At 45.2% G+C, this 27,500-nt stretch overlaps 5 protein-coding genes across 5 annotated transcripts in view; 3 read left to right on the top strand and 2 right to left on the bottom strand.

Moving 5' to 3' along the window:
• slc5a10 (solute carrier family 5 member 10) overlaps nt 1-5,119 on the top strand; it is a gene marked incomplete at both ends in the record, with an annotated part of 23,703 nt that extends 18,584 nt beyond the window's left edge. Inside the window, 3 exons of the mRNA XM_084466134.1 lie at nt 3,332-3,547; nt 4,629-4,722; nt 4,926-5,119. Coding sequence (XP_084322260.1) covers nt 3,332-3,547; nt 4,629-4,722; nt 4,926-5,119 — 504 coding nt within the window. The remainder of the gene's footprint in view (nt 1-3,331; nt 3,548-4,628; nt 4,723-4,925) is intronic.
• A 1,622-nt stretch (nt 5,120-6,741) lies between these two features.
• Nucleotides 6,742-11,543, bottom strand: LOC311341325 (GRB2-related adapter protein-like; the record flags this gene model as incomplete). Its single annotated transcript, XM_084466233.1, has 6 exons — nt 11,507-11,543; nt 10,969-11,084; nt 10,703-10,800; nt 10,152-10,271; nt 8,376-8,670; nt 6,742-6,921 (listed from the first exon to the last, which is right to left on the bottom strand). The coding sequence occupies exons 2-6, from the start codon at nt 11,044-11,046 to the stop codon at nt 6,742-6,744; spliced, it is 771 nt and encodes a 256-aa protein (XP_084322359.1). The 5' UTR covers nt 11,047-11,084; nt 11,507-11,543.
• A 954-nt stretch (nt 11,544-12,497) lies between these two features.
• Nucleotides 12,498-17,170, bottom strand: brat1 (BRCA1-associated ATM activator 1). The gene is made up of 12 exons (XM_084465233.1): nt 16,949-17,170; nt 16,636-16,784; nt 16,395-16,548; nt 15,759-16,215; nt 15,454-15,627; nt 15,268-15,359; nt 14,946-15,052; nt 14,528-14,714; nt 14,368-14,441; nt 14,086-14,173; nt 13,702-13,973; nt 12,498-13,475 (listed from the first exon to the last, which is right to left on the bottom strand). Exons 1-12 carry the CDS (start codon nt 17,073-17,075, stop codon nt 12,519-12,521), a joined length of 2,838 nt encoding a protein of 945 aa, XP_084321359.1. The 5' UTR covers nt 17,076-17,170; the 3' UTR covers nt 12,498-12,518.
• Nucleotides 17,171-17,526: 356 nt separating this feature from the next.
• Nucleotides 17,527-24,306, top strand: eif3ba (eukaryotic translation initiation factor 3, subunit Ba). The gene is made up of 19 exons (XM_084465075.1): nt 17,527-17,724; nt 18,343-18,535; nt 18,634-18,753; nt 18,865-18,922; nt 19,031-19,159; nt 19,522-19,679; nt 19,770-19,901; nt 20,304-20,370; nt 20,458-20,504; nt 21,004-21,214; nt 21,360-21,432; nt 21,538-21,660; nt 21,765-21,843; nt 22,030-22,168; nt 22,320-22,445; nt 22,594-22,671; nt 22,975-23,083; nt 23,170-23,282; nt 23,805-24,306. Exons 1-18 carry the CDS (start codon nt 17,625-17,627, stop codon nt 23,268-23,270), a joined length of 2,043 nt encoding a protein of 680 aa, XP_084321201.1. The 5' UTR covers nt 17,527-17,624; the 3' UTR covers nt 23,271-23,282; nt 23,805-24,306.
• A 2,153-nt stretch (nt 24,307-26,459) lies between these two features.
• The window catches only part of LOC311340055 (carbohydrate sulfotransferase 12-like), a 6,425-nt gene continuing 5,384 nt past the window's right edge, over nt 26,460-27,500 (top strand). The window contains exon 1 of the mRNA XM_084464918.1: nt 26,460-26,556. The gene's annotated coding sequence lies outside the window, so the exon portion shown is untranslated. The remainder of the gene's footprint in view (nt 26,557-27,500) is intronic.

Genomic DNA, 27,500 nt, shown 5'->3' with positions numbered 1-27,500 from the left:
AGAACAAGGAAGGAGAACAAGGTGGGAGAACAAAAGAAAGGATTTTCGAAACAAAGAAAGATACACAACTGGCGTGAAGGTGGGGACCAGCGAGAGTGGCTGTTGTCTGTTGGTGTGAAAAAGTTATGCAGAGAATGTCTGCACAATGCACTGGACAAGTATGTCTCTGCATAATGGACGAAGTATGTCGTCTCAAACTTGCACAGGTCACATTCTTCAACCAAAAGTATGCACTGCGAGACATTACCGCAGAGACAGTGGGAGGCTTGGTGCCGCTGCAGGGTTCTTGACAGCTATTGCGGTGTCATGGTTAACAGAACATCAGCAGGTAATCGTCCTGGGAAAGAGAGAGTTTGGTATGTCTCGTTCTGTCACGCCCCCTCTGAGTCCATTAACCAACGATCGATGGCTTCCCTCAGAGAGCAGGGACGTGTGTGTGTGTGTTTATGTGTGTGTGTGTGTGTGTGTGTGTGTGTTTAAGATAAGGTTATATTTGTTATCCAAGAGGGGTGTTTTGCTGCCCCTCTTTAATACAATCATCATCAACAATCAACACACACCAATCAACACACAAACAATTTACACCAAAAACTCAAGAATTACATAATGTTATTCAAAAGGCCAATACCACCAGGGACAAATGCTTTCTTGCATCTGTGGGTGACTAGGGTCAGCAGCAATGGATTGGACCTTCTTTGAAACTCTGACTTTGTGTTGTTGGTAGAGCTCATGTATGACAGACCCCATGAAACATGAGTAAAACATTCTCATAAAAGTGGTGTCAACATTAAGACATCATGCGCGGATTGGCCTTTTCACAAACAATGTCAGTATTTGGTTCAAAGGTTCATTTATCACCCATCATTGTCCCTATATACTTGGGTTCTGTTGAACAACTTTGACCGCCTGGCCACATAGGAAGACCATGGGGAGGCTTCTTCCTCAGCCAATCAATCATCAATTATCACTTTCCTTTTTTTTTCTATTAGCAAGAAGTTGCGTTTGAATCACTTTGAACCATCGACCAGTGGACCGCGGTTCATTTCATCACACAGTGACGGAATCATCCGCCGACCTGATGACGTGTCCGTCCTCGTGATCACACTGACTCATTTGTTTACAAAACAAATCACTGTGGGGAGCGGACACACCCCCCTGGAGGGAGCCGGGGGAGATGAAAGAGCATCAGATAAAATGCTTCTTCTTTTAAACAACGTCAACCAGTCGACGTTTTAATCCAAGGTAAAGTCCATCTACTAAAACATGAGCTTGAATACAGATAAAAGCTGTGGTGGAGTCAATAAAAGCAATCGCACAAAAAAAAACATGAAGTGCAGTGCCAGTGTTAGTCTGCACACCCCTACCTGCCCTTTAAGCAGATTGGAATGGGTCCAATTTGGTTTGACTTGCAGCCAAATCTCCTCCTTTATAATCTGCTCAAATGTTCATAACAAGAGTGAGTGCCATAGGCCTATGGTCATTGGGGGAGCCAAAAATGTGCCTTAAATCAGAAAAATTCATGTCTTTAGAAAGTCAAAAGAGTGTGTTTGCGTCCTTGCATTCTGAGTTTCTTTGTTACTGCAGGTGTGTTTCTGTGTCTGCGTGTCTGTGTTTGTGTGTGGTTCTTTGTTACTATACATGTTTCTGTGTCTGTGTTTCCATGTGATTCTTTGTTACTGTAGGTGTGTTTCTGTGTCTGCGTGTCTGTGTTTGTGTGTGCTTCCTTCACAGCACCGAGACCGCCCTTATTAAAGTTGTAAACGACATCCGTCTTAACACAGACTCTGGCAAAATGTCAATACTAATGCTACTAGACCTCAGTGCTGCATTCAACACTGTAGACCATACAATACTTTTGGACAGATTAGAAAACTTGGTGGGGTTTTCAGGCAGTCTTAAATTGGTTTAGGTCCTACCTACAAAATAGGAACTACTTTGTTTCTATTGGCAACTTTGTTTCAGAATCAACAAATGTGACATGTGGAGTCCCACAAGGTTCGATCTTAGGACCCTCTCTATTCAACATCTACATGCTCCCACTAGGGCAAATCATGCAAAATAACAATATTGACCATCACTGCTATGCTGATGACACGCAAATCTATGTATCGCTATCACCAAATGACTATCAGCCCATAGATCTGTTGTGCCAGTGCATTGAGCAAGTCAAAGACTGGATGTGCCAAATTTCCCTTATTATCCTCCGAGATAATTGTATTTGGTGCTAAAACCGAAAGGCTTAAAGTTACCCAACACCTTCACTCTCTGTCCCTGAAAACCTCAATCAAAGCCAGAAATCTAGGGGTTATCATGGATTCAGATTTACATTTCGACAATCACATCAAATCAGTTACAAAATCTGCATATTATCACCTTAAAAATGTAGCAAGACTCATGTCTTGCTACATGAGTAAGGGCTCATGTCTACTGAAGACTTACAAAAACTTGTACATGCCTTTATCACTAGCAAGCTTGATTACTGCAATGGTCTCCTTACAGGTCTCCCAAAAAAAACTCTAAAGCAACTACAGCTTGTTCAGAATGCTGCTGCTAGAGTTCTAACAAAGACCAAAAAATGTGAACATACAGTATTACACCAATTCTTAAATCGTTACATTGGCTCCCTGTATGTCAGAGAATTGATTTTAAAATCATGTTGCTAACCTATAAATCCCTACATGGTTTAGGGCCAAAATATTTAACTGATCTGCTTCCACTACATAAGTCTTCTAGGCCACTAAGATCCTCTGAGACCAATCTGTTAATTATCCCCAGAGTCAACACGAAACATGGGGAAGCAGGATTTAGTCACTATGCAACAAATAGCTGGAATAAACTCCCTGAGGATTTAAGACTTGCCCCAACTCTGACAGCTTTTAAAACAAGACTGAAGACTTTTATGTTTGCTTTAGCTTTCTGCTAAATCTTAAATCTACAATGCTTCTATTTTTTATTTATTAGTAACTTTGCCTTTATTTTCTCACTTTCTAAAATGCATTTTTTTTAACTTTGTTTTTTTAAAATGTTTTTTTTTAAAACTTTGCCTTTATTTTCTATCTGTTTTACTTTTTACTTATTTATTATTTTCTTTTATTGTATGACAATGTTTATATGTGAAGCACTTTGAGTTTGCGTTGTGTATGAAAAGTGCTATATAAATAAAGTTGCCTTGCCTTGCCTTCTGTGTTACGGTGGTTGTGTTTCTGTGTCTGTGTGTCTCTATGTTCACATGTGTTTCTGTGCTACTGTGTGTGTGTTTGTGTGCGTGTTTGTGAGTCTGCGCGTGTCTGTGTTAACATGTCTCTGTGTGTGTGTGTGTGTGTGTGCGCAGGGTGCGTTCTGGGGTCTGATGGTGGGCCTGGTGGTGGGCGTGTGCAGGATGGTGCTGGAGTTTGCCTTCGCACCTCCGCGGTGTGGCGTGGTGGACTGGGCCCCGTCGGTGCTGCGTAGGGTCCACTACCTCCACTTCGCCATCCTGCTCTGTGGACTCTCTTCCATCGTGGTGGTGGTGGTCACGCTGCTCACCCCCCCGCCCACGCCCGAGCAGGTCTGAACACGCTCGTCTGTCTGTCTATTGCACTATTACGTAGTAATAATAATCATCTCAAGGCAGGGCAATAAACAGTTTGATATGCCCGGCTTGATATGCCGGGCATATCAAACTGTTTATTGCCCTGCCTTGAGGTGATTATTATCACTTATTATTATCCCGTTTATTCTACTTCTTGCTTGCCAACATAATCAAACAATTCAAATACTTTAATAATTGTGCTTTTTCTTATTCGTATTGCATGCTATTGTATTGTATTGTATTGTATTGTGTACTCTGTTTGAGTTCATCTCCCTCAAAAAGTAGTCCCCTTTAGAACTACGGTGAATGATGTTAGGTCAGCTGTAGCTAATTAGTTTCTATAGCAACCACACAAGGCTGCATCTGATCACTAGTTTAATAACGTAGTGGCTACATTGTATCTCGCTCGCGAAACGATGTATCGACTGACCCTCTGATAGATTTCCGACACATTTTAGAAACTTTTTTAAACAATTTTTTATTTTTACAATGGACCCCTGAAATTTCTGTGATAGAAAAAAAAATACATGCGGCGTATTGATCTACCATTTGATGACGCTGTGCTCAGTCAGCAGCAAGTACAACCGACAAGTCAGCGGGCAACCTGCCGGGTTAATGCCCTCCTCCCAGCCAATCAGAATCAAGCATTCTTAAACAAAGTAGAATAAACTCTTTTAATCATCCACACTAGTCGTTGATTGAGAGGTGCATTCATCCAAAGCCACTCACCGCGGATTCAGATATCGCTCATTAAAGAGCAGGTTGGGTCGAGGATGAACAGATGAACAGGGGAGGAAATGCGGGAATCGAACCCAGAACCCTATGGCTGGGAATCAAACTCACTGCCTTGCTCGCTGTCCATCACGCCTCTACCACATGAAGAAGCGATAAATATATAAATAATATGATGAAAAAACAAACCGTTGTCTTAGGATTTATTTTTAGTATGTAGGCTGATTGGCTGCTTCATACATTTATAATTCACACCACTTTGAGAGTCCCGTTCGCTAAATGATTGCGATCGGTGGGACAGGTTTGAGCGTCTTCTCTCCCTCAGCTCACCAACCTGACGTGGTGGACCCTGACGGAGGAGGTGCGCAGAGAGATCCCTCTGAGGAAAGTGTCCACTGTCAGCAACCGCAGCACCCCTGGTAAGGGGCCAGGCGTACAGCACATACGTGTTGAAGTCGTTAATATATATCCAATAAGCACAGATATGCATAAACGTAACATGCTTTTGTTTGTGTGTGTGTGTGTGTGTGTGTGTGTGTGTGTGTGCGTTCCTGCGCGCATATGTGTGTGTGTGTGTGTGTGTGTGTGTGTGTGTGTGTGTGTGTGTGTGTGTGTTTTGCAGGGCCAAAGTCTGTGTGCAGAGTGACCTGTGGCCAGGGCCCCGGTCTGTGCATTTCCTCACAGAGTTCACAACCGACTCCTCCTCCTCCCAGAGTTCCGAGCGTGCGGGAGAGTCTGTTTTGGTCCAGGTTTTGCTGTGCCAACGCTCTCCTGCTGGTCAGCATCAACGTCTTTCTGTTTGCATACTTTGCCTAATTCCGCAGAATTGATACCTCAGTAGATGTAAAACCTTCTCATCGTCACTCTTTCACATCCATACCACGTCACATCCATGTTTTCCTCCTTAGAGTTGATTGAACTGAAGAGTCGATGCATGAATATATTTGAATCTGCTTTTGAATGAAAGAAGGCGTATCATTTTGACATTTTTTTATTGGATTCTCTCTGTTCATTCATAGTAAAAGAAATCCACAATGGGAGCTGTTTGTACATTAGGTATGACAATTGATCAATTATAAGAACTCCAGGTAAGCGTTACGTTACAAAAACACTTTAAAACCTTAAAAACGATATAAAGTGACTTAATATACACAGCTTGGGGCCCATGCAACTACCAGATACACATGTGAGATTTTTGTTAAGAAATATGGCGTGCTATTTTTGTAAGCAACTAGGAGGACATGGCGACCTATTAGTCACCATTCCCTCCACACAGTGCCCTATTTATGAAAATAAATGTCTTGTCTGATAGTATTGAATGGCATAAAGTCACCAGTATTGCACCTCTACGGACAGCTTCGCTCAACCTCTTTGTAGTGGCATGCCTTTGGATTCACAACTTAACGCTTGTCATGTATGTGCAACTTTATTGCACATACATCATTAAGTCTGTGAAGCGTTCAATCACCTCAAAATTCTAGAGGTGTAATATACATAACACGTAACGCTTCATGGAAAGATGCCCAAACAGGATTTTTATAAAGCCAAAATGCTTATGCGAACGTCCTCTTAGTCGCTTGCGGCTAACCCATAGCTTTGTTTCGTTAGCTAGCAAGGTTTGCGTAGTGTTATTTACCCAATATGTTGAACATCATTCTAATGCAACGTAGCCCATAGGGGAACTAGCTAGCGAAGATGCATTATAGTTTGTGTATAACATAGAGTTTAGAACTGCTTTGTGTTTGGATGGTTACGTAAAAAGCTAATCTTTCTTTGAAACCTTTCTGATGATAATTAGTAGGTTGATGTTATTTATTGATAGGTATGATTTCATGTCTCGTTAAGCAGATTAATGATTTTAATCCAATATTTTAATATTATTCATAAAGTATATGTTTGTATTGCTAATGTGGTTTTAAAACACTTTTTTTTTATGTATATATTCTTGAAATACCTCAATAAATTGAATTATCGCAGCACCAGAGGTCTATAAACAATTGCCCTTTGTTTTATTTCCACATCAAAACCAGACTAGCCGATCTTTGAGGGGTTAAGGAGGCTGGATAGCCTAACTGAGCACATGCAGTCCAAGACACGGGATCCATAATTCTAAGGAAGGATTTTACCCTGAACTCCCACATTAACCCACGACTCTGTAAACAGGAAATACGTCTTGCTCCTTATTTCTCTCAAGAAAGGATGTGTTTGGGCTTGCTGTTCCGATGCAGATTTAAGAATGAATACCAGCCTATGCATATGTAGTGGGTGTGTCTTTATGTCAACATGAGGTGTGCCTACAACAAATAACAGTAAGTAACCACTCCTCAAAAAAGTGTCTTTGTATAAAATATATGGATATTTATACATGTATCGTGGGACACATATGATTTAGCATAATGCAACTATAGCATTTATATATTTATATATATATATGTGACTTAGTGGTGTAGCGGTTGGACATATCCTGGGGGGAATAAACCAACTCTTCCATGACACCTTCCTGTCCAGTGAGCCAGCCCAGAGCAGTCCAGCAGGTCGATGATGTCACCCCGCAGAAAGTGGAGGTGGGCGGCATGGGGGGGTTTGTAGTCATACAGGGCTTGAGCCATCTGCGGCATCTATGAGTAAACACACACACACACACACAGATAAGGACAGAGGTGGGGAATTGAGCAAACAAACACTAGATCCTCTTGCCTGAATCGACCTACAGACCCGTTTCACAAGGGTTCAATCTCTTAGCTGTTGTTTTTCTTCTTCAGTCATCAAACACTGTTCACACAATTCTCATAATGAAACACATCCATCCTCGTTGCAATCTGGACAGATGTGTGACTTCCTGCCAGGAGGAATTTGTAACATGATCAAGTCATCACATTCCTCCCATTCCTTGCTCCTCCCATTTCCAAGATATCTCCGCCTACGACAGCCTACCCTGAGAATCTATGGAGGGAGGGAGAGCTGGTGCCTGGTGTACTTCCCTTATTATATATATATATATATATATATATATATATATACAGGGCTCTCAAGTGTCACGCATTGAGCGTGACAGTCACTCATTTCAGTCTTTTGTCACTCCCTCCCGCCACACATGGCATTTCTCACGCTGAAAAATAACTTGTATGCCGCTGCCGCAGCACCCAACATGATTTCTCTAGCTCTCACCATGGAACAGGCGCGTCTCCCCTGGCTTTCTAAATCGCAGCCCGCCACTTACCAGCCGAGAGAAGGGGCTACACAATAGCCAATCAGAAAATAGCATTGTAGTGTATCTGGGTAAGATGTAACACAACAACCAATGAAAAAAGCTTGTTCGCGTGATTCTGCTACAAGTGTTTTCAATGGTCGGGCTAAACAAAACCGCTACACGCAACAGCTTGGCTTTAAATGGGACATTGTCCTCCATTATGACCCTTAAAATGGCTAGGCTAGAACCAAACTGTTTTAAATGGGAGCCTACACCAAAAATGATAAAGGAGTCCAAAAAGGCAACCAACACAAACAATCAAAAACACCAGTCATAATCTCTCTCCACACACACACACACACACACACACACACACACACACACACACACACACACACACACACACACGTGTTATAGACCGGGGCGGCGGGGGGGAATGTCACTCTTGCCTGTCTTCAAAACTTGAGAGCCCTGTATATATATATATATATATATATATATATTTGAATATATTTGAATTGAAGGAGACAGGCAATGGCATGAAGCATAAAACAGCATAACCTTGGGCCACCACTTGGCAGATCACCTATGGGGGTTAGCGCAATAGCTCAAAAGTTGGTTCAATAGCTCAATAGCTACTCTAGCGCGCTCCAATAGCAAAGCTATCCCCAATATCCTGGCTGGCTTGCTCCAAACGCTCCAATATGTTGCTACCATTGCTTGACTAGCCAACTACGATTGGTATATCAGCTAGCCCAAAATGTCAGGCTAGCCAGCCCCATTATTAACTCTCGCTATCCCAAATATAGCTATGCGTCGTATAGCTCCAACCGCTACGTAAGCCGGCCACAGTAGCTACGGTCTAGTGTTGTGTGGAAATACCCCCAGAGCTGGCTCCGACGCTCGCGAGGAGGCTTCCCTCTCGGGGGGGGAGGCCCGGGAGTGCGGTCGGCGGGGGCTGTTCTTGTACGGGTTGGGGTAGGGGTTACGGGAGGACTCGGGCGGGGGCTGGGGTGCATTGGACTGGAGGTCTCGGAGGTACACCGCCCTCTCCACGGCGATGCTGTGACTCCTGTAGTACTCCACCAGTCGGTTGAGGGAGCAGAAGGACTCCTCCCATACGCAGTACTGGCCGGCGCCTTCCAGGACTCTGAAGTGTTCCACCATGTCGCCATAGCTGCAAGAGGTCAGGGGTCGCGTGTGGACAACGCGGACAAACGGGTATGGTTCAAGGTGCACTGCAAATGGAAACCACATTTCTGAAGGACAATACCCTTTAGAACTGAATGAGCTGGATGTTAAACATACTTCTACCCTCCATTCCACGACCGGCGAACTGTGTGAACAAATCACACAGGATGCATGTACGCATACCATCGTCATGGAAACACACCCTCTGAATACATTCAGTCGCCAAACTCCTTAAGTTTTTATGTGTCTGAATACCTCATAGTGAGGTGGGGCGCACCCACTTAACATGTGTATGTGAGTATTCACAGCCAAGACTGTGTTTGGTCTGATCGTGTAGTCTTAAATGCTGTTGACAGGCACTAATCTACCCAGATTGCTCAGCGGCTTTGGTTCTACTCTAGTCTAGTGGCCCATGTTTGTTGTGTTAAAAATAATTCCTGTGTGGGTGGACTATTATTATTATTATCATACTATTATTATAGTATGATAAGAGTGTCAAGGTTTATGAGGCACTGTCGGACCATTGATGCTATTTATAGTGTGTAAATCATTTTGTTGTTTGAGTTGTGTGTGTGTGTGTGTGTGTGTGTGTGTGTCTGTGTGTTTAAGTATGTATGATGTGTAAAAATGGAAAAGCATCTGTATGCCTCTTAATTACTAACCAAGCAGACAGATGTTCTGAAAAATCTTATCTTACCAGTATGTGTGTGTGTGTGTGTGTGTGTGTGTGTGTGTGTGTGTGTGTGTGTGTGTGTGTGTGTGTGTGTGTGTGTGTGTGTGTGTGTGCGTGCGTGCGTGCGTGCGTGCGTGCGTGCGTGCGTGCGTGCGTGCGTGCGTGCGTGCGTGCGCGCGTGTTGTTTGTGTGTGCACAAATGCGTGCTTCTCCACGTGACAATGGTACCTGTGTTTGATCACGGAGAATGCTGTGGGTTACATAACAGGCAGATTATTGAACATATTCAATTTTACTCTGAATGATTAAAGTGTGTCCCGTGTCGCATGGCTGACCCAAATCCTTCTATTTTTCTCATACTCGTGTCTGCTGAAGAGCTGCTGTCTTTCTGTGACCACATTATTTTTAGAAGCGTGGCCCGAGCTTCTAAAGAGAACGGTCTAAACGGTTCTTACAGCCCCCAGACCCCATAGGGGTTCACAAGGATCCCACTAACAAACAGCATCTTCATAGCTTTGCCTGAGAATGAAGTAAGTGTTAATAAACCAATACAATTGTGTGTGTGTACATGTGTTTGTGTGTACGTGTACGGTGTATGGTGTGTGTGTGTGTGTGTGTGTGTGTGTGTGTGTGTGTGTGTGTGTGTGTATGTGTAAGTGTATGTGTAAGTGTATGTGTGTAAGTGTATGTGTGTTTGTGTGTATGCGTGTAAGTGTACGTACATGTGTGTGTGCGTGTGTGCATGTGTGTGTGTGTGTGTGCGTGTGTGTGTGTGTGTGCGTGCGTTCTCAGACCTCACGGAGAGAGAGAACTCTCCAGGGGCACTCTCGCTCTCCCTGACCAGGAAGGCCCCTTGAGGCTGCCAGCGCAGACGCTGCTCTGTTTCCTGTCTTGTCACCCGGCCTGCGAACCACCTACACACACACACACACACACACACACACACACACACACACACACACACACACACACACACACACACCATGCAAACAATAACACACTCACACAAACAAAAACACACTCACATACACTCATACACACACAAATCACATACACACACACTCACACATCACACACACACATACAGTGGGAGGAAGGTGAGAAAATGTATAAATGATTCAGCCACTGTAAAGAAATACTTGAATCTATTATTGCCCAAGTATATTCCATTTGTGAAAGCAGTTCATTTATGGTTAAAGGTAGATTTTGGTCAACAGCAGTCAGATTTGTCTAGATTTGAGCTTTTACAGCCACTGATTTGTTTTCTATAATAAGTTGGTGTTTTAATGGAAGAAAAGACAGTGAAGCAATATAAAAATATAATATAGAAATATAGAAATATCACTTGTGAGGCAGGAGGGAGATGTAGTTTTCTGGCACATAACCGCGCTTCCCCTGGACCTCTGCTGTGAACCAATGGGGGTCGTCCTCCATGTCTAACACCTACAACACACACACACACACACACACACACACACACACACACACACACACACACACACACACACACACGTAACAGTATAAGTGCAAACTTTCAGACTTCTCCTTCCATTATTTTCCACCTTGCCATAACACAGTCACACACACATACACACACTCACAGAGACCTACCTTAATGACATCTCCTTTCTTCAGGCTGATCTCCCCCACCTCTGATGCTGTGTAGGAAAACAGAGCCACTGCCTCCATGCCAGGGTCCAGAAGTCTCACTTTTAATGAACAAACAGCTAAAGAGAGAGAGAGAGACAGAGAGAGAGAAAGAGAGAGAGAGAGAGAGAGAGAGAGAGAGGAAGAGAGAGAGATGATCGGCTTTCTAATGTAGCTGTGAACAGTCAGAGCTCAGTGTGGAGCAAGATGCTGACGGAACAGCCCACCAAAGAGAGAGAATCAGCCTGTGTCTGCGTGTGTGTGTGTGTGTGTGTGTACGCGCACGCACGTGAGCAGGAGAGATAGAGTGAATGTGAGAAACAGAGTTGTCACCCAATGTGTCGGCACGGGCTCTGACTGTTCGTCCTGCTCATTAGTTAATGAGGGGCTGGCCAGGCTGCGCATGTGCTGTGGTGTGCATGCATGTAGCCCAACCTCCACCACTACCAGCACCACCACAACCCCTTCCTTTCCTTCCAATCACTAAACACTTGAAACTCACCAGAGCTTTAACGACGCACGACCACCACCAGGGAAATCAGCAGCAGCAGCAGTAGCAGCGGCGGCGGTGGTGGTGGTGGTGGTGGTGCTAGAGGATGAAAGCCACGTGAACAGATAAGATGAGAAGCTACCCAGAATACAGCTTTAGCGCTACCGTTCATTAGCGCCGTGGCCCAGAGGAGAGTCCAGAGCAATCATAGCATGTGTGTGCTCTTTGGAAAATCCACCTGGGGCAGTGTTCCTGAGCACACATCCCCCCACCCCCACCCCACACACACACATACATACACAAACAAACACAAACGTTGTGTATGTTATATATTATATGGATATCATGTAAAATTGTCACAAAACTGTAACATTTTATATCAGACCCATTTACGCAAATGCATCGCCCAAACGCTAAACAACATGGATCGACCAGTGTTATTCACACTAAAAGAGAATTAAAGATGGGATTTCATTCTTGGTTAACTTATTCAATGTAGGCCTATATGTGGTTAAGTCTATTCAACAGCAGAATAAGGTGCATGTCTGTGTATCCTTGGCTGAGGTGTCTGGTAAATTCAAGGGGAAATCGAATCCCGTCAAATGGGATAATGATTTGAGGTTTGTTTGATTAGCAAGACTTTGACATTTTGAGCAGCTATTAACATGATAATTTAGTCTTTGAAATGTTACACTCAAGAAAAAGAGCGTTGATTTGTGCCTTGATTTGCAGCCAGGCAGGGGGAATTAGATTGCCAAGAGTTTGATGGACCGCCGATCAGATAGCATAAACCCTCTCATGCATCTCACCAGACAACACCGTGTTCACACAAGAGTTAATATGAAAAGACATTTAATCATTACACAATTCATTTTCACATGGAAAAATACAATTCATCAAGCAAGTGCACTTAGATTCCCGTATCATCATGTATCACATGTGTAACATACATCACACATTTTACATTTGAGTAACCGTAGAACAACTGGCTGACAAAAAACATTGTGTGTGTGTGTGTGTTGTGTCAGTAGCAGTCCACTATGACCTCTTGGCTGTTGGGGTCGGCGCGCGTGTGTCCGATGCTCAGGATGTCCTGCAGCAGAGACAGGGGAGAGTTCTGTACGTGGTCGCTGCTCTGGCTCAGAACCGACAGCCTCTCGTCCAAATCCAGCGAGCGCAACACATCGCACACCCTAACACTCCCACCACCACCACCACCACCCTCCTCCTCCTCCTCCTCCCCAGTCCAATCCCGACTCTTAGAACGCGCCCCCTTGCTCCCATTCGCTAAGACACCGGCTCTCTCCAGCAGCGCCTCCACCTCTTTCCCCCCGCTGCACCCCTGCAGCTCACAGGTCACCGCGGCGACGGCGCCAGCGGCGGTGGACGGGGCGGCGCCGGCGGGGGGCGGGCAGACGGCGTCCCTGAGGTCCATCAGCAGACCGCAGGCCTTCAGAGCCACCGGTCTGTCGCAGTCAAACAGGCCGCTCAGCAGAACCGCCAACACCCCCTGCTCTACCAGACCTGCCAGCGCACCGCCCAGGGCCGCGCCCCCGGCCTCCCCCTGTCCCGCCTCCCTCCGTCCCACCGGACCGGCCCATTGGGCCGTCACCGCGTAGGGGTGCGGAGGTGGCTGCCGGGGCGGGGCGGCGTCAGAGCCCGATGACAACGACGACGACAACGACGACGAAACGCCGAGAGGGGAAAGCGCTCGGTGGAGCAGGAGCCGAGCCAGCTCCAGGGTGTGAACTTTGACCTCCCAGTCCAGATCGGAGCTTCCCAGCGAGAGGACAGAGCCCACGGAGGTGGTCAGGAGCAGTGGTGGGGAGGAGGAGGAGGAGGAGGAGGGAGGTGGTGGTGGTTCCGATGCATTCAGGGACCACAAAGAGAACCAGGAGGAGAAGTATCGTATCACTGCCCTCCGCGGAAAACCCTCCGTGTCCCCAGAGAGGATATCCAGCAGCCGCTTCACTAACGCAGTCTAAACAGAAGCACACACAGCAGTCCAATGTTAAGTGGAGTTCCTCTCAAGTCATTATTTTCAAAGCAATGGAATGAAACACGAGTTAAACAGCTCCCAAAATGTAACTTCTTTCATAAAAATGGTCATCCAGTGTCAATCTCATAGTTTGTACAAGCTCAAAACATGTAGCTATATTACAGATAAACATTACAGCAGTAACGGTAATTGTTTCTCCAATGCCAACCTGTTCTGGGCTGGGTGCCGCCCCCTGTTGCCAGCCGCGTGTAAACGTCTGTGCCAGTGCTTTGATGGCACTGGCCCTCACGTAACTCTCCGGGTCCTGCAGTGCCTCCACGAGGTGAAGAGTGAAACTGCAGACGAGTGGGTTCTCGGACGCACACTGGGCTGAGTCAGTAGAGGGCGACAAAGCCGCCAGATCTCCCAGAAACTCGACGGTGGAGTCTCTGACCTCCCAGCGCACATCACACACACGCTTCCTCACAACTGTCAAGAGGTCTGTCAGGAACACAGAAAACATACGGTTTGATGGCGATACTTTAAAAAAGTCAACAGAAAGTTGAAAAAGTCACGTAGATGTGAAGTAGGGGGAACTATCAGTGAATAGTACCATGGCCTAATGTGTCTCTTGTGGAGGACGACGGGTCTGGATTCACGCTGATCCACTTGAGCAGGGCCTGGTAGGACTTGTGTAGAACCTTACACACATAGAAACACACACGTTATATTTAATAACAATATTATTAAAATGATAGCAGACCAGTTTGTGAGTGGGGCTGCTTATGGTTTTACAATCTCTATAAAACGTATAAATATCATGTGTAAGGTTGGGTATGAAACACACGCACACGCACACACACACACACACACACACACACACACACAAACTTACAGTGGGTTCAGAATCAGGGTTATCTAAATATTCGATCAGAACTGAGAACACCTCACTCATCCTCTCGACAGCACCTGAAAGGACATGAAACAAACCGTTAGGAATCACAACAGTGTGTTTGATCTGACACACATGTACTACAAACACATCCATACATTACCTGGGCTTACTGCAAGAGCTGCCAGGGCCTCTAGACTACACCGTTGCACCTTGCCACAGCCAATCAAGTTCCGGTATGCTTTTGCGGAGCCAATAGGTGACAAGGCGGCGTGGCCACTGCAAATTCTTAGTAGCGACAGGATTACAGTTACCAGACTTCCTATTGGACAGGGTAGCACATCAGGAGGCTGAAAACGATAACAGAGAATGATGGAGGGAGGGAGGGAGGTAGGGAGAAAGAATGACGGATGAGGGAGAGAGAATGAGGGAGGGGGGAGGAGAAAGAGAATGATGGAGGGATGAGGGAGAGAGAGAGAGAATGAGGGATGAGGGAGAGAGAAACAATGGCATACAGTTAGGTGCTGATGCTTTCCTATACAGTATGTACAGCGTGCTCCTCCAGATCTCCATTGTCTCACCGTGCACGTGAGCAGAGTGGCATGCGTCAGACAGACACACAGCAGGGAGATGCAGGGGGTTTTACTGTTCATCAGCTCAGCCAATGAGGATCGCTGCTCTGCTGAACCTCCAATTGAAAATCGATATACAATTTCAAAGATGTTAAATAAGCAAAGATTGACGTTTGACATGCAGTATAACATGGTCATTCTGTACATTTAAAATGATTATGACACGGGTGATCTGCGTAGCACAACCACACAGAAGTGGAAATACATTTCATGAGATATGATATGATTACAAAGGCAATATGCCAAATCGTAATACAGCCTTGTGTGTTACCTGCAGATTGTGTGCCCGGTAGAGAAAGGCCGGTGATCATTTCAAGGGGTAGGAGAAGCAGTCCTGCAGCCTTGGCTTTGTGGCTTAAGTCACTAAACAGGCAACACAGTTATTAAAACATATATGATAACGTTTCTGAATTATTGATAGCTTTGCTTGGTTCCTTGCTTTAAAACACAGCCTTACCCGTGGTCTCTGCGCAGAAGTGCCGCCCCAGCGTGAATGAGTTCAGGGGGCTTGTACGTATCCAGCATGTGGGAAATCAGGGAGCTGGCTGCCTGGCCTGAGTCTGGGTCATTTGGGTCTGGGTCTCGGGATGGCTTATGTTGGCCTGTGGTTGGGTTGTCGCGGGAGGAGCAGCTGAAGACATCCAAAACCAAAGACAGACAAAAGAGAGCCGAGGTTCATAGGTCAATCAAAACAATGACAAGGTGTGATGAAAATGCATACAGTGGCAGCTGAACTACAACCACTCGAACATGTGCACGCACCTGTAGGCAGTGAGGAGAACATCTAGCAGAAGCAAATGGAGCTGGCTGTGCCCTTCTGCAACCAGAGCCTCCAAGGGCTCCGACACGGCCTTGAGCAGAATGCCCAGAAGAGGAGCTCTCGCCTGGCCAAAGACCAGGATCAGTAGCCTGAGACCCTGGAGGGTCTGGCAGCGCTCCTTATTCTCCTTGGAGACCAACGACGCTTTCACATGCTCCAAGATCGCCATGACGACAGTCGCATAATCATTGCTGGACCCCAGGGTGAGGGCTAGACGCTGAACGTCTGCATCCATCGTGGCGGTTTTCCCGATGCTGCTCTTCTCTTCTCCCGCCATGTTCGCAAACTTCTCGGACAACTGCGATTGGTGGACCAGGATGTGGGCTAGCACATCATTGGCCGCCGCAGCAACGAACAGACTTGTGTCGGTCTGGAGCCGCAAGAGGATCTTGGTGAAGTCTGAGGAGAGTCAGGAGGATTATGGTTTGATATAAAAACGTATGTTCACTTTCATGCTGTACCGTAATATGTGGTAGGTCACTAACCTCCATTAAAATGGGTAAACATGAGATAATAAATGACCCGAGAGGTGGCTGGAACTCTCTAATAACTTCCGAAAAACATACAGGGATGCTTACCTGTTTCCACCAGGAAGTGAAGAGCAGGGGAGTGCTGCAGCATCGCCCTTATGCCCTGTACCCAGCCTATCCTCACGCACGGATCATCCCAGAAACCGGCTTCTTGCCAGAGATGAGGAGGGTCAAAAACCAACCCCAGCAGCAGAGAGTTCTCCTGCAGTAGAACAAAAACAATGTCTGTGAAACCCTTGTCTGTGAAGCCCAAACGTAACTAAACCTTATTTTGACCATTTTAATTTACCTGAAGCAGTTTGAAACTGCTCTCGGTGGCAGCCAATAAGCCAGTGAGTTTGAAGGTAAAGGAGAGTATAGTGGGGTCGGGAGACGTGTTATGAATCACAGTGGATATGAATTCAGGTAAACATGGGCATGCTTCTACCAGACCCGTGCCTGTGATTGAAGAAAAGACAGATGTATCATGTCATACAAGGACTACATAAAAACATGTTCATCAATGTATCTCAGTGTTTACATCAAGGTTTTCACCATAAAATGACAAACGTAGTAACGTTTAGGAAGTCATTACGTTGTTAATTTTACTTTAGGATACTTGCCTAAGTTCGTGAGACCGCTGAACCAGTCGAGTAATTTCTCCAAGCTGGTGTCATCGGGTAGAGACTTGCCTGAGACCGCCAGGACTTTACAAAGTTGGGGCAGTAGCTTCATACACTCCCCGTCCATGGTACTGATTTGGGCAAACAAGTTATGATCCCCTTTCAAAGCTCGTTACATTGAATAAGTTAACCAATAATTAGATCCCATCTTTAATTCTGTTTTAGTGTGAATAACACCGGTCGATCCATGTGGTTTAGCATTTGCGAGATGCATTTGACTGCATCAATGGTTGTGTATAAAATACTACAGTTTTGTCACAATTTTACATGATCTCCATCTCGCGGGTGCTTGTTGCGGATTTACCGGTGAGCAGCTTCCTACGTTGGCGTATAGGTCAAGAAATAAGGCGCCAATGCACGCTTTTCTCTGACTTGAGGTTGTAGTGATGGGCTGAATGCTGCGTAAATCCGCCACGTTAAACCGATACACATTTTTTACATTCGCTATTCCACGCCGTGCCACAGAGGTACACGCAAATTCCGGTTTTGCACTTCCGTCGCTTCGTCCATTTTCGCGTAATCGCACATGGTGCCTCACCAGTCTGGAGCCGTCAAGCCTTCTAAATTTCTAGATTATTCCCCTTTACTACTTAAACATCCACAACTAACCTGTTAAATGCATGAAACCATGGACATGGCGGACGACCCGGAGTATGACGAAGAGGAACCTTCGTTCAGTGACTCGGAGGACTTCGTGGATGACATCGAAGAGGACGGTAAGCCTCGATGGAAATACGCCGGCTTCTGGCCTGCTACTGGGTGTGCTAACGGAGCTAACGGAGCTAACCTAGCATATGGGCTAGCTACAGAGGAGCGTCAGCTAGCTTCCCGATTGACAGTTTTTCAGAAGCGATTCCTGACCCTACAAGAGTGTGAATGGCTGGTTTAGCTAAGCACGGTGTAATTCACGGGTATGTCACGTAGAGCTAAACTAGAGCTCCAGCCCAAATACATCCGTCTAATACGGTTCACTTGCATAAAGGCGTCCCGACTTCCAAACCTTTCACAATGAACCCATTTTCACACGTCGCATAAATGGCGCAAAAGAAAATCGGCAGCAAACCACTTGATGTTAGGTCCTTAATATTATCCAGTGCGGTTAACAATTACGCGATCGCTGCTGTCAGGGTCTCTTATTTGCATAGTTAATCGCCAAATTAGCACCGTACTCTGTTGAAGCAAAGAGGTTTTTCGTTCCCTGATTGTCAGACGAATATAATATTACAGCCGTATGAACGCCACCGTCTTAGTTTATTAATGTATATACCGTCGGGAATACGTCTGCTATAAACCACCAACATAATAATGACTACCCACTCGTCTACTGTCCCCAGAGCTGTTGAGTGACCTCATGAGGGAGAAGCCACTCGAGGCTGACGGCATCGACTCCGTGGTGGTGGTGGACAATGTACCCCAAGTAGGCCCAGAGCGGCTGGAAAAATTGAAGAACGTTGTCAATAAGATCTTCTCCAAGTTCGGCAAGATCACCAATGAGTTCTGGCCAATGGACAATGGAATGACCAAAGGGTACAACCATGCATCTGTTACTACTTCTGTGAAGTTTTGCTATACCCCCGGTGCCGAGTGTTGTTTCATAGGGATAACTTTTGAATTGTTCTGTGTAGGTACATCTTCCTGGAGTACCTGGCCCCCACTCAGGCCCAGGAGGCGGTGAAGAACGCTGACGGATACAAACTGGACAAGCAGCACACCTTCAGGGTCAACGTCTTCACTGACTTTGACAAGTAAGTCTGGAATATTGGAGATCAGTACTATAAGACATTGTTTGAGCGTGGTTGAGAAGATGTTTATTATTATTATTACTGCAACTAATTGAGAATGGTTTCCGCCCTCAGATATATGAACATCAGTGATGAATGGGAGACTCCAGAAAAGCAGGACTTCAAGGACTTTGTAAGTGTCATCCCCTTTGGAAACAATCTCCGGTCTGTTACGATTCAATGTATGAGCCAAACGGTACAAACAATTGTATAATGAATGGTCAACTGTCCTTGTGTGCAGGGAAACATGCGCCACTGGACCGAGGACCCAGACTGCCGTGACCACTTCAGTGTGATTTACGAATCGGGAGAAAGGACCGCAATCTATGCAAATGACGCCAAGGAGTCCCTCACAGTTGAAGAGAGAGCGGTCAGTGCAGTTTATTTGTCTGGGATGGAAATAATGACATGACCGACATTTTGACTTCTGGCCGCCGATGTAGAACACTTTTATGTGCACTAAATTTCTGTTGCATATCCAATGCCTTTCAAATGTACCTCAGTTCTAGTCAAATGTTATGGTTGGACCAGAGTCTCTGGTTGAACTGAGTGTGCCTGTCACCTCAATTGCTTCTGTGAACTGGTTACAGCATATAAAATGGGATAATGGTACAACAATTATTTAATTCTTTTTTTATATTCATCAAATAATCGCAGTGAACGATAGAATTGGAACTACCTTGCACGATTCAGAGTCAGTACAGCCCTAATATGTTCTGTGTCCGCCTGCAGCGTTGGACAGAAACGTACGTCCGCTGGTCTCCCAAAGGCACCTACCTGGCCACCTTCCATCAGCGCGGCATTGCGCTGTGGGGCGGTGAGAAGTTCAAGCAGATCCAGAGGTTCAGTCACCAGGGAGTGTCCCTCATTGACTTCTCTCCATGCGAGAGGTAAGCACATGCCCTCTGTGTTTTCTTCAGTGTACGGTACTTATAGCCATGTTCATTAGCGGTGCTAATGGTTGGGGGATTTGCCTGCAGGTACGTGGTCACGTTCAGTCCCCTGATGGACACCAAGGAGGACCCCCAGGCCATTATCATCTGGGACATTCTGACCGGCCAGAAGAAGAGGGGCTTCCACTGCGAGAGCTCTGCTCATTGGCCCATCTTCAAGTGAGTACAACCCATAGCGGCTCATGACATACGTTATGCAGTCGCTTTTATCCAAAGTGACCTGCAATTGGGGTGAAGAACAATCTAGGCATGCTGACAAATTGGAGCAGCTACACAATTTTTCAGTGCTGCACAAAAATGAAATAAACACCATTAACTGCACACTTGTTATCAAGGAACAAACACACAAAACGCCATTCTGTACACTATTGTTACGTTTTGGATCGTCAGTGTTGTCTGATAAGAAATTGCCATTTTCAAACTACCAGCGTGTATCACATCACACTGAGAATAGTTTTAACTTCAATTAGTGTGTGTTTTTTAACTTGGTTACTATGCCACACAATGTGTACTGCATGCAGGCCAGTCCTATGTGGTAACGGTACATATATTTATTATCAGATGGAGCCACGATGGCAAGTTCTTTGCCAGGATGACCCAAGACACACTGAGCATCTACGAGGCTCCTGTAAGTGTACCATCACCTCCTAATGCATTGTGCTCCATGTTGTCCTGTTGAGTACCAGTGACACTAATCACCGCCTTCCTCTTGTAGTCTATGGGTCTGCTCGACAAGAAGAGTCTGAAGATCTTTGGAATCAAGTAAGTCTTAACTGTTGAAAGTGTTCTTGAAAAACAGTGTTACTCCAATGAGGTGATGCGTACCTCCTAGGGGTACTTTGAAAGATTGCAGTAGACTTTTCTAAAAACAAGGAGAATCTGCTTAAACCGATGTCAGTTATGGGCTTTGCGTGCACATTCCCCTACCACTCTGGCTTTTTTCGTGTAGTAATTAGCGGTGAACAGTTACACAAAGCAAGCAGTGTCATGTCAGTAAGCCCCCCAAAATGTAACTACATTTTAAGATTTTGAGACAAAACTTTCTGATTTCAGGTCACAAGAACTGATGCGAAAAGCATGATACATTTGTCCCACCCCAAAATGTTTTGCGCTAGAGCAAAAGCTTTTTGGCTGTAAATTTGAGGGGAACATTTTAACCACTATGCTTAAGCATGCGTAATAATGGTAAACAGGCAGAGAGAGAGAGAAAGGGCCAGTTTCTTTGTTATTAAACAACAGCTCCCTCTCCCCTCTCGTGCAGGGACTTCTCGTGGTCTCCAGGCGATAACGTCATAGCCTACTGGGTTCCCGAGGACAAGGATATCCCAGCCAGGGTGACCCTGTCGCAAATGCCCACCCGCGAGGAGATCCGTGTGCGTAACCTGTTCAACGTGGTGGACTGCAAGCTGCACTGGCAGAGGAACGGCGACTACCTCTGTGTCAAGGTGGACCGAACCCCCAAGGGAACCCCGGTAAGGAAAAATGAGGCAGGGCCATCTTCTAGATCTAGAGCTCTCTCAAGCTATCTCTTGATTTACATTTATGTTAATGTTTTCTGAATCCCTGTATCGTTGTGTACATTTTAATCGTGACGCATGGTTGTCTTTTTCCTTCCAGGGCGTGGTCACCAACTTTGAAATCTTCCGCATGCGTGAGAAGCAGGTGCCCGTCGACGTGGTGGAGATGAAGGGTACGTATCGTGTCTAAAGAAACAAACACTCGCGTGTAGCGGCGGACATGGCACCCTCTATCCCAGGAAGCTCAACCCTGATTCTCTGTCGTGTCTCCCGTGCAGAGGGCATCATCGCGTTCGCGTGGGAGCCCAACGGCAGCAAGTTTGCTGTTCTCCACGGGGAGTCTCCCCGAATCAACTCCTCCTTCTATCACGTCAAGAACAACGGGAAGATTGATCTCATAAGTGAGTGCCTCTCAGCTCCTGCCTGCGTGATAGACTTGACCTCGTAAATACAAAGCCCAGTCTATCTGTACTGACTGTCGTCCTGCGTGTGTCTCTCTCCCCAGAATCATTTGACAAACAGCAGGCCAACAGCATCTTCTGGAGCCCTCAAGGACAGTTTTTGGTGCTAGCTGGACTCCGGAGGTAAGTTGTATATAAAAAAAAGTCCACATTCTACATGTGGACTGTCAGTCTTAGTTCACATTTCTGAAAGCTAGTTTGACACCTGATTTCTGCTCTGAAGCTCACCGTCCAACTCTGATATCGGCCTCTCTGCATGTGTGCTCTTCTGCACCAGCATGACTTCTTGCCTTGTTTGTTTCCCTTCAGTATGAATGGAGCTCTCGCCTTCGTGGACACGTCAGACTGCACCATGATGAACATCGCCGAGCACTACATGGCCTCGGACGTGGAGTGGGACCCCACCGGCCGCTACGTCGTCACCTCCGTCTCCTGGTGGAGCCACAAGGTAAACCACGCCGCCCCGCCCTGATCCCCTCACAGACTGATGACTAATGATGGATTCGCTTGTTTGACTGAGTTCTTGTTTGTACTTGCAACCAAAATTGTCGGTGTCATCATCTGCGTGTACCTGTTTGTTTTTTTGTGTGCGTGTCTAGGTGGACAACGCCTACTGGCTGTGGACGTTCCAGGGCCGCCTGCTGCAGAAGAACAACAAGGACCGCTTCTGTCAGCTCCTGTGGAGACCGCGACCAGCCACACTGCTCGGAGGCGAGGAGATTAAGGTGTGTGTGTGTGTGTCTTAAGAGCCGCTGATGTCTTCACTTCATGTGAGAACTCGCCTGTCTGCAATACATGTCTGCTGACGTTATCTTATGCGGGTTCAATGCATCATCGTCTTCCTAACATTGTGATGTCTCTCGTCCTTCACAGTTGATCAAGAAGGATCTGAAGAAGTACTCCAAGATCTTTGAGCAGAAGGATCGTCTGAGTCAGTCCAAGGCCTCCAAGGTTTGACACCATCTACTTGACACTCTTATCTGAGGCCTGCGGCTTAGTTGTAATTGTATTTTGATTTAACATTTGTGAACAAAAGGAAAATGTACCCTTTCAAGACCGTAAAATGCAACAATAGTATATGGATGGCACCATTAACCGGTATCTTTTAAAAGTATTTACATTCACATCTTGAAGTTGTACAATGGCAGGCCCTGTAGCACATCTTGAAGTTGTACAATGGCAGGCCCTGTATCTGCTTGTGTTGCTGTAGGCCGGTGGGTCACACCATGTGGGTTTGGTTTTGTGTGTGTGTAGGAGTTGGTGGACAAGCGTCGGGCCATGATGGATGAGTACCGTCTCTACAGAGAGGCCGCCATCCAGACCCTGCTGGAGCAGAAGGAACTCCGTCTGGAGCTGCGAGGAGGTAGGACGCTGTCACTGTTTGCCTTTATTTTGTTCTCTAAAGTGGCTTTTACCTGGTCCACTGACACTTCGGACCATGTCTTTCAGGGGTGGACACGGATGAGCTGGACAGCAACGTGGAGGACTGGGAGGAAGAGACCATTGAGTTTTTTATCAACGAAGAAATCATTCCCCTTGGAGATCTGTAGTCCACTCCGCAGGTATGACTATCACACAGTGGACAGCGTTGTCTAATTTACATTGTCAGTGTGATTCTCGCCTCAACCGCTTGATTTGTAATGTGTACATTTATAGTTGTTTGTCACATCCTGTTGCTGTAGCCGGTTACCATTTGTCCAGAACATTATAGTGGCTTATTTGGTGTCAGTCTATTTGGTAAACAACACAGAAGTTGATTTGTGGGAATGCACAAGCCCTATCACAATGACTATCTTCAACCATGTCCGATAATATACATTCCAATGTAATTATAGTAAGTGGGGTAACAATAACGATTAGTTTGGAGGTAATCCACTATAAATATGATCCAACGTAAAGCCTCTCGATGGTTTATTGTCTATTTGCCTTCTTGACATTATACTATATGTTATTATATGCATCAATCTGTTGACATTTTTTGGTGAATGAGTCATTAGCTGTGTAGTGGACACGTGTGTTGGAGCATCTCTGGATATGGCCTTTAACCGATGATTCTTCTTTTCTGCTTTCTGTTGTGTGTCCAGTACATCCGTGTTTGTGTGAGGTGACGAGACCGGTGGGGGTGAACGGAGGGGGCAGAGGACCACACGCTGAATCTTGGGGCTCCTCACAGAACCCCACGTTCCACATTAGTGACATCACAAAAACAAAAAGAGCACGCATCGTTACTCCAGCTGCATCAGGAGAGAGTGTGGCAAAATACTCTGTATCACTCTTCATCACTTTTTTTCTTTTTCTGGACAAAGATAGTTTTAATAATTGGAGTTTCTCAATCTTTTCATCTACCCTCTCTCCTATTGTGACCTCTGACCTTGCGGTGAGCCCGGTACGGGTCACCGCTGGCCAGCGGTCGGTGCCATGGAAGAGCGATGTGGCAGCGATGTGACCAAACAAATAGCCTTTTTAGTTCTTGTGCTACGGTGGCGCTACGGTGGCCTGTATCCTCCTCCATTCAGACTGGTCCTCCACACAGCGGGGGGGGGTGGTGGTGCTGTGGGGAGAACTTTAAATAAACAGTCAAACACACTACTGATGCTCTCTCGCTTCTGTGTACTTTTCCGGCTGCGTTTCGCACAGCACTGATGCGCTCTGTTCGCTCTATACTTTCCTGTCTGCGTGAATCATCCACTGGGACACCACCATATAATGCACCCTTTCACAGAAATGCCATCATAGGACAAACAAGTGTTGCGCATAACATGTAATATGCGTTGGGTGCCATTATGTACCAGGGCACAGGTTGTAGACTAAACTAGTGTGATGATAAAAACTACCTGTGCTGCCTTGTGTATATAAAAGGAGCCGACCCATAATTAAGGTACAGGCAACGCCATATAGGGATCTGTCATTCAGTATGATATACTTATCACAATTGTATATGAATATGAAATGTATAGATTATGTTACTTCAATTAACTAGTCACTGTTGGAAGGTGAACACACCATGCAAGGGTGGAATGGCATATGAAAATCGAAACAATGAATAGAACCATTACAACAATGACGTAAAGGTAAAAAATAAAGCACTTTTATTCGAGGCAGAAGTGGAGGGTAGAAACGGATCTGTGGGTCGGCCGGAGCAGTAGGCCAATTGGAGGGCTGTACGGTGTGGTAAGGCTACCGTGAGACATGTATTATGGATTTTATTTTTAGATTACTTTTTTGTCTCAAGGAAATTTTTTCTTGGACATAAAGTCATATTTATGATTCTTTCTCCTGTCGTTCTCTTTGCGGACTCCCCTATATTTTGGTATTATAGCTCTTTGTCCTTAGTGTTTAAAGGTATGGTGTAATATATGGAATGCAATTTGAGTCAAAATTGTATAGATAAATATGGCTGTGAAATATACAAATGAGGCCATGAATATATGAATTTCTCAATACATTGAAATTATTTACAAAATAACTAGTTTATTTGCTTCAGGGGACTTATTTCATAATGCCACGTTTATGAATTGAATGCTACATTTCATGGTGGTGTATTCAAATTAGTCGGGCGTATGGTTCTCGGACAAAAGCGTCCGCGATTTCTTGAGTTATGCGATAGTCCGGACCACACTAGGGTTGCAAGCATATCGTCTATATGTCCAGAGCTGGGCGTCCCGCACCTCTCCTGTGCTTGAAGTAACGTTAATTTTTTACATCTTTCATACGAACACAGGTGCTCAATCAATCTCAAACAATTGAAGACTTCGTCATCCATATCAAATCCATGTGACCCCAGAGGGGCTCCGTATTTCTATAAAGCATTCAGTTCAGGGCAGAATAGTACCCGCTGATAAACCATGTTGATCAAATTGTTCTGCTAAGATCTTAGCATGGTATCTCGGAGCCCATTGACGTCTTCCAGTGTAAGTAATTATGTCCTTCCATCCAACAGAGATTTCGTATACTCCTGTATATACTCCTGTGTATGCTACTGTATATTCAGTGATTCAGTGCTGTTGCTTTGGTCTGAGATAACCGCACCCCACACCAGATGGAAATATTCCCCTGAAATAAATAAAAGGTCGTTGTGAAAGACGTCGTTTATCAAATTAAAAAAACATGTATTTAATTATATTGACGAATTGATATATTTATATTTATTTAAATTGTATTGCCTCATTTATTTATTTCATATCTATCTTTTAATTAATTTTATTGTCAGAAAAAATGGCATTCCATATGTACACACACACACACACACACACACACACACACACACACACACACACACACACACACACACACACACACACACACACACACACACACACACATATATGTATATTATTTATCTATCAACTAATGTATTTGATTTGGACTCGAATGGCCTTCCATAAATGGCATCCGACGTGTGCTGACAAAGAATGTTCAACGTCGTCATTTTGCAAACAGTAATTCATTATGACTGGGGCACTTTGTTTGAGCATTCATTCGTACCCATCTAAAATACATTATAGTCTCGGTGACCAGTTTAGAGGACAAGTCCTGATGTGTATCTGCAAGCGCATACACCTTAATCCAACGGTCCATCCAGTATCTCCAGTAAATCAAAACTTGCAAGTGCCAACAAGTGAAAGGTCTCCCTTCCCTTTCACAGAGGTGGGTGGACCAACGAGCAGCCATACGTGCAAGTCTCGCGATTCTTTACAGATGTATTGAAAGACCACTGTACTCTCCTCTCGTGGGCCACCCGGCGATCTCATCACCGGGAGAGAGGACGGGGAGGAGGCATCGAAAGCGCCGAAAGGACGTCGTAGAGGCACCTAAAAGCAGATATGCAATGTAGCTGTAAGTCAAAAGATCATCCCTATTCAAATAACCACAACATTTGACGACCGCGACTTTAGTGATATGTTGATTGTTTGATTGTTGAATCACAGTAACGCAGCCAAATTGGGGTTCAGTCGTTCACGGGACACGCTGAAAAGGGGTTTCGAGACGGTGAAAATGTAAGGATAATCTACCGCTCGTTGGCTCTCGGTTAAATGGCTGTCGAAAGAAGAGCCTTCGTATGAAGAGTGACCATCGGGAACCGTTAAATGCGTCCTAGGTCCCTGCACTAAATGTGTAAATGTGGTTTGTTTTCGGAATGTTGAGGGAGCAAATAATGGCATGTGGGTTTAGACGGGTGCGAGCGTGGCCAGTAGGTCTGGTGGATGGAGCACATTTTTTTTCCGTCTGTGATAAAAATAGTCTTAAACAGTGTACGTGGAGTTCTCGGGTGAAACCACAACAATTCAGCTGGAAAGAAAACCGCAGAAGAATCCAATACTTGAATCCTCGGAATGTTATGCATACTTCCGAATTTGAATATGTATATATATATATTTATATTCATGTAAAGGCAAACTAAATCTATGCATCATATTGGTTACTATTATTTAGGCATTTATTCAAGGGTAAACAAAAGAAGCAACTAACCTTTCTACAAGCAGAAAAACGAAGAAGAAGACCACCCCCTCAAATAGTTTTCTTTCACATATATGTGACAACTGAGCAGCTTGCTTGCAGCACATTTTCCCAGGACTTCAGTCAGGTCCCGAACTTCAGATCATATTTACACTAGTTGACAAAGGCATGCGACCATGCATTGATGTTTTGTGGTTACTTTATGACTTTGTACATTACTGAGGGTCTCATTTTTAGCTTGTGTTCATATACCAAAATGTTAATAACACCTTTATTTGGCATATTATTAATATTTCGTTTAGAAACTTGGTTTCCATTTTTTG

Source organism: Micromesistius poutassou (assembly GCF_964030765.1).
Source record: "Micromesistius poutassou genome assembly, chromosome: 3".
Taxonomy (NCBI): Eukaryota; Metazoa; Chordata; class Actinopteri; order Gadiformes; family Gadidae; genus Micromesistius; species Micromesistius poutassou.
The sequence above is the reverse complement of the archived record's forward strand: the minus strand, read 5'-3'. Positions and strand labels throughout refer to the sequence as shown.

Coding starts and splice junctions, on each gene's coding strand:
- brat1 (XM_084465233.1), bottom strand. CDS start 17,075: ATGGACGGGGAGTGTATGAAGCTACTGCCCCAACTTTGTAAAGTCCTG. Junction 15,628..15,758: donor GTTCTCCTCACTGCCTACAG/GTGCGTGCACAT, acceptor GGATGTCTTCAG/CTGCTCCTCCCGCGACAACC. Junction 15,053..15,267: donor ACCGGGCACACAATCTGCAG/GTAACACACAAG, acceptor TTTCAATTGGAG/GTTCAGCAGAGCAGCGATCC.
- eif3ba (XM_084465075.1), top strand. CDS start 17,625: ATGCATGAAACCATGGACATGGCGGACGACCCGGAGTATGACGAAGAG. Junction 18,536..18,633: donor GACAATGGAATGACCAAAGG/GTACAACCATGC, acceptor TGTTCTGTGTAG/GTACATCTTCCTGGAGTACC. Junction 18,923..19,030: donor AGCAGGACTTCAAGGACTTT/GTAAGTGTCATC, acceptor CCTTGTGTGCAG/GGAAACATGCGCCACTGGAC.